The sequence below is a fragment of the Podarcis raffonei genome, chromosome 4, assembly GCF_027172205.1.
Source record: "Podarcis raffonei isolate rPodRaf1 chromosome 4, rPodRaf1.pri, whole genome shotgun sequence".
Lineage (NCBI taxonomy): Eukaryota > Metazoa > Chordata > Lepidosauria > Squamata > Lacertidae > Podarcis > Podarcis raffonei.
In genome coordinates this window covers 6608414-6619292 of record NC_070605.1, presented here as the reverse complement: position 1 = coordinate 6619292, position 10879 = coordinate 6608414, and the positions used below count along the sequence as shown (strand labels likewise).

Genomic DNA, 10879 nt, shown 5'->3' with positions numbered 1-10879 from the left:
ATCTTGTTCCACCTTGTGGCAGGTGGGACTCCTGTCACAACAGTCTTCAATAAAGACCAAGCCTACTGGCTGCTGTTTTGCTCTGGTATTCCTGGCTGGTGTCCTTGGTTTTTCTTGTCCAAGGGAGCCCTCAGAATTCTCTGTTAACAGAAGCAAAGCGGCTAATAAGTCTGATCTTCAAGGAACGGTTGCAACAGGTCCCCTCTCACCATACACAGGAGGGACAACCCTGAACAATGGTGTGCAAGGCCTTATATAGAGTTTTGAAATTGCCCACCCTGTAGCCCAAGACCACCCCCCAAAACAACATACATACATCACAGAAGGAGGCGGTCTACAGCAGAAATCCTGCCTGCCAGGATACCTGACAATGGTCACTGATTGCTTTTACTAGGGCAGCCTGGGCATTCTTTTGTGATGGTTAATACTTTAGTTCCTGAATCCAGGTCACAGGCTCACCCTATTCACACCCAAATACGCCTTTAAGACAGGATTTGCAAGCAAAAGGACAATGGGGAGGTTTCCCCCCATTTTCCTCCCTTACTGCAGAGCAATATTTGAGGTCCATTTGGGAGTCAAAATGGCCCCAGGATTGCTCTCCTGTACTATTTTAGACACATGGTTCATATGTTTAGATATGTGTGCATTTATGAATATTTATTCTATATTTGAGACCTTAAAATTATTTTAACATCGCCAACGGGGGCCTAGACAGCTCCTTCCTCAAGAGCCTGAGATGCGGCTATAAAGAGATGGGTGTGGTCTCCTTCCTTGCAGGGAGGGAGAGCAAAGGAAGATCCTGTCCTGGTTTGCACACCCCTGCAAACAGCCATGGAAATGGCACCAATATAACGAAAGCAAAATGACTCTGTTCTCATGCAAATTTCCCGTTTTGGGGCGAGTTCTGAAGACCTGCCAACACTCATCTCCTAGCGCAAGACCAGCCAGTTTTTAAGCTGATCTATTTATTTCTTTATTTAGTTTGAGTCACTGGGGAATGCAGTCTGGGTTCCTAATGGCAGGCCTTGCCAGATGCTAGAATTGAGGCAAGTGAGCTATTTGGATGTCGCAATTATCAACTGGCAGTTTGAAATCTTCTCTGCCAGCAAACAAAAAAAGCCCCAAGATTTCTCGATTGGAACTGATTAACAGGCCTCAGTCTAGTTCAAGGAGGTTCAAAAAGAAGGCAAAAGGTAAACACTGTGAATTATATTTATAAATCTAACTTGAATGATTGTAGAGAATAAAATGATCTGCCCTGACTCCAACTGTCTTTTTTTCAGTCTGAACAAAATACCAGGGGCAAATGGATGGGGCTTTAAAATTAAAGGAAGGAGTTAGCAAATAGCGGGACGCAGGTGGCGCTGTGGGTTAAACCACAGAGCCTAGGACTTGCCGATCAGAAAGTCAGTGGTTTGAATCCCCGCGACGGGGTGAGCTCCCGTTGCTCGGTCCCTGCTCCTGCCAACCTAGCAGTTCGAAAGCACGTCAAAGTCCAAGTAGATAAATAGGTACCACTCCAGCGGGAAGGTAAACGGCGTTTCCGTGCGCTGCTCTGGTTCGCCAGAAGCGGCTTAGTCATGCTGGCCACATGACCCGGAAGCTGTACGCTGGCTCCCTCGGCCAATAAAGCAAGATGAGCGCTGCAACCCCAGAATCGGTCATGACTGGACCTAATGGTCAGGGGTCCCTTTACCTTTACCTAGCAAATAGCACCTCTCCCAGATGGCCAGGGATTGCAGTGTTTAGATGGGCTTTGCTCAAAGGTCAGTAACCAAATGAGCCAATCTCAGAACCACAGCAAATTTTACAACACCCTGACTGACTGAAGACCAAGAGAAAAACCATCACAAATTCCTTGTACTAATCAATTTAATCAGATTTCTGTCCTGCAATCACCGATGTCACCAAAGCAGCTTACAATAACAAAATTTTGTTTAAAAACTACTATAAAAACAGCAGGGCAGGCGAAATCTGTGAAACCAGGCCATTAAAACACCAAACAACAGAGGATGATTAAACAGGGGCTCAGACATTATTTCAAGTTGTTAGAGAACAGGCCAGATTTAGCCTGGTGCCAAAAAAGCAATGAAAGGTCCAAGATAAATATCATCAGGGAGGAATTATCACAATTTGGGCACCTTCCCTCTCTACAGTAACCTCCTGCCACCCCGCCCTGTTTAACCTCCAAGCAAATTGGATCACACTTCTCAGGCAATACACTTTTTCACTAATGCCTCTAAAAATATTAGCGGCACAACAAATTCCCTGCATTGTTTGCGCTGTCAAGCCTGCCTGTTATTTCGCACACCAGTTCTGTTCCAAACTGAATTTCTGCCTCTGCTACAGCCTGCAGGCATTGTTTAAAGAGAAGGAATTGGCTACGCTCTGCCCTCTGTGGTCAGAGACATCAATGCTTCTGAACACCACTTGCTGAAAAAACACAGGGAGAGATGCTCTTATCCTGCAGGGGGGGGGGAGTTGCCACAGGCATCTGGAGAGTCACCATGAAAACAAGATGCTGGCCAGATGGGCCCCTATTGGCCTGACCCAGCAGGCTCTTCTCAGATGGCTCAGTCAGTAGAGTGTGAGACTTTTAATCTCAGGGTCATGGGTTTGAATCCCATGTTGGGCAAAAAAAATTCCTGCATTGCAGGAGTTGCACTAGATGATCCTTGTGGTACTGTGCCTCGCAAGATGAAATTAATTCGTTCCGCAAGTTTTTTCTTCTTGCGAGTTTTTCGTCTTGCGAAGCACGGTTTCCCATAGGAATGCATAGGAATGGAGACCGCTTGCCAGGCTGGCGGTGCGGAGAAGGGCTTTTCTCCCCACCGCAAGCCTTCAGGACAGGTACGGGAACAGAGGGGAAGGCGCGAAGTGCTTCTCCTCTGTTCCCGGACCTGTCTTGAAGACTTGCGGTGGGAGGAAGGTTTTCCTCCCCACCGCCAACGTTCAGAACAGCATTCTGAACGTTGGCGGTGGGAAGGAAAACCCTCCTCCCACCGCAAGTCTTCAGGACAGCCATCCGAAGGCTGGCGCGGGGAGAAGGTCTCTCCGCCCCACTGCCAGCCTTCCGAGGAGCCTTCCGAAGGCTGGCGGCGGGAGGAGGTCTCTCCGCCCCACCGCCAGCCTTCCGGGGAGCCTTCCGAAGGCTGGCGGCGGGAGGAGGTCTCTCCGCCCCACCGCCAGCCTTCCGGGGAGCCGTCCGAAGGCTGGCGGCGGGAGGAGGTCTCTCCGCCCCACCGCCAGCCTTCCGAGGAGCCTTCCGAAGGCTGGCGGAGGGAGGAGGTCTCTCCGCCCCACCGCCAGCCTTCCGGGGAGCCTTCCGAAGGCTGGCGGCGGGAGGAGGTCTCTCCGCCCCACCGCCAGCCTTCCGGGGAGCCTTCCGAAGGCTGGCGCGGGGAGAAGGTCTCTCCGCCCCACCGCCAGCCTTGGGGGAGCCTTCCGAAGGCTGGCGGAGGGAGGAGGTCTCTCTGCCCCACCGCCAGCCTTCCGAGGAGCCTTCCGAAGGCTGGCGGAGGGAGGAGGTCTCTCCGCCCCACCGCCAGCCTTCCGAGGAGGTCCGAGGACAGTGGGGAAGACGCGCTGCGCTTCCCCGCTGTCCTGGAGATTTCCCTATGGGCTTTCGTCTTGCGAAGGAAGCCCATAGGGAAATTCGTTTTGCGAAGCGCCTCCAAAACGGAAAAACCCTTTCGTCTAGCGGGTTTTTCGTCTTGCGAGGCGTTCGTCTTGCGGGGCACCACTGTACCTTCCGATTCTAAGAGTCTTTGATTCTTATGTTCTTTTCTCAGAGGTGTGTAGGCAATTCCCCACCACCACCACTGTGATGGAGCCTCAAACCACATGCCAGGGCGGAGAAGAAAAAACATAGGCCAGATAACAAAAGAAAAAGGTTTATTGACAAAACTGTTTCTGCCGAGAGCAGAAAACTAACACACACACACACACACACCCCAAATGCAAACAAAAGACCGGCTGCCTCTGCTGCCAAAGTCAAGCGCTGAACCTCAACTCCTTTCCTCTCTGGAGTTTTTAGCTGCCTCAAACACTTCAGCAGAACGACAATGAAAGAGCCCAGTGGGGCAGCACTTCTGCGGCAGGGATGGGGGCAGGAACAGGTCCCACTTCCCAGCCAGGATTCAGGGCAGGCCTGGACCACACACACACCAGCCTGCTTTGCAAACAGCCCAGCTTGGGGAGACATTCCCCTCCTTTCCTGCTCCACGGAGGACAGATACACATCCAAAGGCTGGATTGAGTTCTTTTGGGAATCTAGATCATCCACTGGTCCTGATCTTGCTCAGCCCCTTCCATATCCACCTGGGGAGGGACACAAAACAATGAATTGTTAAGAGGCCAAGCTGAAAGGGATGCCCACTGTGAATGGATAGCCTCTTGCGAGGATGTGAGCTATGTGCCCAGGCCCCCTGAGCTGCTCAACTCCTTCAGCACTGCACCTCTGCTGAGGCCCTCCTCGTATTATTATTATTTGAATTTATATACCACCCTATACCCGGAGGTCTCAGGGTGGTTCACAGAAAAGATCAACATAAAAACCAAAATATAATCAAAATAAAAACAACAGCCCAATAACATCGCCTCCGTCAAAAAAAGAGTAGTCCTGTGTTTCCACTAGAAAAATTTAACAGATACTTGGCAGATCTGCATTCCCACACCTTTTAGCATCAGCAGCTACAATCTCAGGCACTGTTGTGATACTAAATCAGAAAAGCTAAGGAATAGTTCGAGGTCAAATTAAACGTGTGCAAAATGCTTACCCACCACTAAGTAACAGCAACCAGCCATTAAAAATAGAGAGTTGGAGCAGGACTTCCAGGTCAGAAGAAATGACTTCTAGGCAACACATTGTACCTCTTGCATTGAGAAACTGAGCATTGCAAAGAAGCCCAAGAAGCTACAGTGCTTGTGCAGACCAGACACCCAAATGTATAGTCCTTTTATGCTGTAGACAGCATAAGGCAAAACAGCTTTACTTCAGATTAAAAGAAGTAAGTTGCCATAGTCAGTTGCTGAGTCTGAAGTTCTATCCCATTGCAATTATATAGTTACCTGGAGGCAGCCACTTTTGGAGCATGTAGGGCAGACAGCAATGGTGTACACTGGACAACTCTAGTACGTACAAATGCCGGTATCTTTTCAGTTAAGTAAGCATTCTTATGCTGCCTCCCTCATGGTCCGCTGCCTGGCTACAAGGGCGCCCCAGTGAATCCCACAGAATTCTTCCCAGATCTAGACGTGGGAACGAGGAAGCCAAGACCCATGAGGAGCCCCCTACCAACCTCATTGATCTCCCCATCATCCGGAGACTCATTGTAGTCGTTCATCTCGTCCATGTCTTGCATGTCCTCATCATCTTCGGAGTCTTCCTCGCTGTCCTCGTCATCTTCGTCATCCTCTTCTTCCTCCTCGTCATAAGTCTGCTAAGGCAAAGCAAAGGCGCAGCCGTCACTTTCCTGCCAGCCTCTCCTCCCGGCTCCTGTGTGCCACAGAGCCCTTGTCCAAAATGTGGGATCTTTCCTGTTCCAGCCCCTGGCCAACAGCTGACTTAACTGGCTGCTCTGCTTTATGTTTGTGGCTTAGGGCCTTCGTATTTATGGGACTTCCTCTCCTGGTCTACCCCACAGAGGACCTTAAGGTCCATGAATAATCACAGTTTAGAGGTCCAGGGCCCTAAGGAAGGCAGACTATCCTCCGCCAGGGCCAGGGCCTTCTCAGTGATGGCTCCGACCTGGTGGAATGCTCTGTCCCATGAGACCAGGGCCCTGCAGGATTTAACCTACTTCCATCGGGCCTGTAAGACAGAGCTATTCCGCCTGGCCTTTAATTTGAATTCAGCCTGATCTTTTATTTCCCTGTTCTTCCCTCCCCCTCTGCTTTTATGAAGATCACTCGCTCTGGGATCCCACAGCAAATTCTCCCTTGGACTCCTCACCTAATATTTATTGGATGGATTTCCCCCCTAAATTGATTTTTGAATTCTGAATTTATTGTTATTCACATTTTATACTGTATTTTATGCTGTTTTTTGTTGCATCAATTAAGTGTTTTAAATTTGTTGTTAACCGCCCTGAGCCCGGTTTTCTGAACCGGGAAGGGCGGAATATAAATAAAATTATTTTTTAAAATAATAATAATTATTATTATTATTATTATTATTATTATTATTATTATGTTTTGCAAACTGCCTTGATACGGCTGATACCGTTAAAGGTGATATAACAATATTTCAAATAAATTCAACCATGTGGCTTACCATGTAAGCCCTCAAGACAATATTACAATTTATCTACAGCCCCTGCTATCCTCAAGGCGGATTGTAGCTTTAATACGCAGGAAGTTCCTCTCAATCCTGCAAGCTCTCCTAAATGATATGAAACACCTGTCTCAGTTCCTTTCCCTTTCTTACACATGCAACAATCTTCTTAAAAGGAGTCCAGGACTTCTCCACTCTCATGTAGCTCCTAAAGGGTAAGCCTAGAATTTCTCACATCCTAATTAAGCCTAGAAGGCTTTGTGCTTTTGCCACCCCTCCCTGCAAGATATAGGTGCCTGTTTTTCTGTGCACTCTGCAGAAGATGGTTATAACAGCAACCAGGAGAGCAGGAACCATTCCACTTTTAAGAGCAACCAGGGAATGGCTCAATAGGAACCAGAGGGTTTAGGCTTGCAGAGAAGGAGGGATGATATGGGGGTGGCAATTGTGAGATCCTGATGTAAATGGTCCAAGTGAGAGGAACCATGAGAGGAAAGGACCCATGAGATGGAGTGAAGCCATTAGGCATATCTAAGATAAGTGACGGAGGTGGAGGTAATCCCAGGGCAACAAGACTCTTTCCTCTGGTGTGTTATCATTATCTAAGTATGCAATGGTGGTGATGATGATGATAATAATAATAATAATAATAGCAGCCCATAACCTGCCCAGATCCATAGCTCCTTGAACAAACCCTCCCAATCTAGGTGCAGAACACCCCCGCCCCACCCCAGAGTATCCCAAGGGCTGACAAGGTTGTTACCTCGGAGGCAGGCTTCCCAATTGGGACCAAGTTGTTATCTTTTTCAGCGATGCTCTGCAGCTGTGACAAAGGGAGAAAATGTTAAATTAATTCAGAGAGACTATTAAGGACATCCAAAAGGAAGGTTCAAAATGAAGACAGGTGAACTGGGGGGAAAAGCGGGGGAAGGGACAGGCTTTCCATAGGACAAAGTATGAGATTGCCCTCAGGAAAAAGCTCTCTCTTTTTCCTGTTCACTTCACAGAAGAGTAGAGTTTTAAGGACCACAAGAGTCCAACCAATCACAGCTCAAGAATCCCCGACAGGTGGCCAGCCAGCCTCTGTTTACAAACCTCCAATGAAGGAGAGGCCACCACTTTTGAACAGCTCTTACTGTCAGAAAGTTCTTCCTAATGTTTGGCTGGCTCCATCCGACAGCCCTGCTCCTTCCTCTTCCTTATTCCCAAAGACACCTCTCCTCCTTGCATGGCTCACCCAGGCCTGATGCTGCTGTTCTTGCTGCTGAAGCTCATTCTCATCCACACATGGCCGGTCCAGGTTAAACCACAGCGCCTCAGTGACTCGTGGGAAGAGGGAAGGAAAGAGCGTGGACATGTCTTCCTGAGGGATTGGGAGAAGAAAAATGGTTGGAAAAGCACTACAGTGGTACCTCTGTACCATTCCGGAGCCCCATTCGCATCCTGAAGAGAATGCAACCCGCTTCTGCGCATGACGTCATTTTGAGCGTTTGCACATGCGCGAGTGGTGAAGCCCTGAAGTAACGCTGACGCATTCTGTTACTTCTGGGTCGCTGCGGAGCGCAAACTGAAAACACTCAACCCGAAGCTACTTCAACCCGAGTTAGGACTTATAGTCAGCTATGGGACTATAAAGGACAGGGGCAGGTCTGATCCTGTGTCCCTAAGAAACGATGCTTCACTCATCGGCCACACAGCCAAACCATCGCCACATTGTACCAAGGGATTCCAGGCACAGGCAGTACCCCACACATGGTCTTCAGCCAACACACTTCAACCTCCTAGTGCTAGAAAAACGAGTACTTGACGCTAACACATGTAAATGAAGCAGCATTGGTTCGTTTTGCATTCTTTTGAATTGGATGTATCACAGGCATCTCAGAGGACCAAGGTAAAGGACCCCTGGATAGTTATGTCCAGTCAAAGGTGACTATGGGGTGGGGCACTCATCTCGTTTTCAGGCCAAGGGAGCCGGCGTTTGTTCAGAGACAGCTTTCTGGGTCATGTGGCCAGCATGACTAAACCGCTTCCGGTGCAACGGAACACCATGACAGAAACCAGAGCGCATGGAAATACAGTTTATCTTCCCGCCACAGCAGTACCTATTTATCTACTTGAACTAGTGTGCTTTCAAATTACTAGGTTGGTGCTTTTGAATTCTGGTGCTGGAGGAGACTCTTGAGAGTCCCATGGACTGCAAGAAGATCAAACCTCTCCATTCTGAAGGAAATCAGCCCTGATTGCTCACTGGAAGGACAGATCCTGAAGCTGAGGCTCCAATACTTTGGCCACCTCCTGAGAAGAGAAGACTCGCTGGAAAAGACCCTGATGTTGGGAAAGATGGAGGGCACAAGGAGAAGGGGACGGCAGAGGACTAGATGGTTGGATAGTGTTCTCGAAGCTACCAGCATGAGTTTGACCAAACTGCGGGAGGCAGTGGAAGACAGGAGTGCCTGGCGTGCTCTCGTCCCTGGGGTCACGAAGAGGCGGACACGACTAAACAACAACAACAAAGGCAACAAGGGAACTGAGTGGAGCTGCACTTAATTGCATCCTGAATGATAAATATAGGACTAATAAGGCAAGCAGTTTATCACATGGTGAAAGTTTTCCAGGGCGGTTCACAGCACAAGATTGGCTGGGGAAGCCCAGCCAGCTGGGCGGGGTATAAATAATAAATTATTGTTGTTGTTGTTGTTGTTATTATTGTTGTTGTTGTTGTTTAGTCGTTTCACGATCTGTCCTTCCAGTGAGCACTCAGGGCTGATTTCCTGAAGAATGGATGTGTTTGATCTTCTTGCAGTCCATGGGACTCTCAAGAGTCTCCTCCAGCACCATAATTCAAAAGCATCAATTCTTCGGCGATCAGCCTTCTTTATGGTCCAGCTCTCACTTCCATACATCACTACTGGGAAAACCAAAGCTTTAACTATACGGACCTTTGTCGGCAAGGTGATGTCTCTGCTTATTATTATATTACAAGATGAGAAACAAATAAAAATAACCATTACAATTATAATATAATATTAAGCAAGGGACAGGGCTGGGGGCACCGCCTTCTCTCCCTCCCTCTATGGGGTCAGGATTCTCCCCCCTCCCACACACACTTTCTCTCAGGCCCAGGAATACCTGGCGGGGCCTGTGGGGGGTCACATAGTGAGACCCCCCGCACCTATTTTAGGCACTGCCCGGGGGGTGTTAAATGGGTTCCCCTGAAAGCCAAAGGTCATGACCTCCAGCATCCGGGTCATTGAGCCCGCATGCGCCCGGTCCCCCCCCCCCCCCCGTGCATCTCCTTCTCTCCCGCCCCCCCTTCCCTTCCCTACTCCCCTCACCTCCCACTTCGCTGCTGAGGAAGAAGCCGGCCCCGGTTCGAATCCCCCATGCCCCCGGAAGCGCACCTGCCATGCCCCGGAAGCGCTCTGCGGCGGTGGGGGGGGTGTTTCGGATCTTGTTTGTTCCCCCAACATCGTTCACCGGAAGTGTTTTCCCTCTTCACTTTTTTCTAGCTCTAGGTTTACCACTTGCCCAGTGCGCAGGCGCGTAGGTGGAGCCTCTTCGTCCCCGGCGGCTGGAAAGGCTCCTGACCCCGCCCCTCCCAGGAGGATTCCTGCGCGCCTGCGCAGTGGAGCCCTGTAGCGTCTGCGAGGGGCGTGTTTAATCAGGCGCTTATTCATACAGCTGTTAAGGAGGGAGGGGAAAGGAAGGGCAAGTTATTTGATTGGTTGATCGACCAAGCAATGAAATAATTTAATTGGTTGATTTAAAAAATGCAATTCTCACTTCAAGCTGAACCCTGTTTAATTTTATGGTCAATAAAACCAGATTCGGTAGTAAGGGAGGAGTATTTAATGTGTTTGAAAATGCTGCATTTGGGATGGAAAGAGGCAGCTGGGGAGAATCTGACAGCTGATTGTTTCTCCCGCTAGAGCTGCTTGCATGTGGCTCAAAACAAAAACGTTTAATAAGGAAAAAACAAGAACAAAAGTTTGCATGAAAGCGGCAGAGGCAGTTTGGTGCAGTGGTTAGAGCAGTGGTGGCCAAACTTGGCCCTCCAGCTATTTTGGGACTACAGTTCCCACCATCCCTGACCACTGGTCCTGTTAGCTGTGGATGATGGGAGTTGTAGTTCCAAAACAGCTGGAGGGCCGAGTTTGGCCACCACTGGCTTAGAGTATCGGACTGGGACCTGGGAGAGAGAAGAGTTCGAATTCCTCACCGGACCCTGAAGCTCTCACAGGGTGACCTTAGGTGCCAGTCACTGCCTCTCAGCCTAACCTACCTTGCAGGGTTGCTGTGGTTGGGGGAATAAAATGAGGAGGAGGAGAGCCAGGCACTCCTCAGAGAAAAAGGTTGAATATAAATGCAAGTAATAATTGTCATTGATAATAGTGAGCAGGGAATGTTGGACTTCCGCAGCCCCTACAAATCAACCCTTGCCTGGTCAGGGTGCCAGCTTGCTTCACTCCGTCTGCAACTCGCCTGCCTGCCTGCTGTAATATCATTAAATAAATGCATTTACGTAAGTGCTCTTCAGCCCCTTCTGGACTGGTCATTCCTAGGGTCCAGATAGGAGGTGTGAAGTAGCAGCTTAAAAAACAGCAA

The 10879-nt window shown here is 49.2% G+C and overlaps 1 protein-coding gene and 1 non-coding gene across 3 annotated transcripts; one reads left to right on the top strand and one right to left on the bottom strand.

Moving 5' to 3' along the window:
* The first annotated feature begins 2557 nt into the window (after positions 1-2557).
* TRNAK-UUU (transfer RNA lysine (anticodon UUU)) lies at positions 2558-2635 on the top strand. Its single transcript has one exon. It is a non-coding gene; the product is annotated as a tRNA-Lys (tRNA).
* A 1242-nt stretch (positions 2636-3877) lies between these two features.
* Positions 3878-9730, bottom strand: ANAPC15 (anaphase promoting complex subunit 15). Of its 2 annotated transcripts, none has more exons than XM_053385351.1 (5): positions 9610-9730; positions 7512-7637; positions 7038-7097; positions 5301-5441; positions 3878-4320 (listed from the first exon to the last, which is right to left on the bottom strand). In XM_053385351.1, the coding sequence occupies exons 2-5, from the start codon at positions 7629-7631 to the stop codon at positions 4273-4275; spliced, it is 369 nt and encodes a 122-aa protein (XP_053241326.1). In that variant the 5' UTR covers positions 7632-7637; positions 9610-9730; the 3' UTR covers positions 3878-4272. The 2 variants fall into 2 exon arrangements, with proteins under 2 accessions (XP_053241326.1, XP_053241327.1); XM_053385352.1 differs by having other exon boundaries at positions 5301-5438.
* Between the last annotated feature and the right edge of the window lie 1149 nt (positions 9731-10879).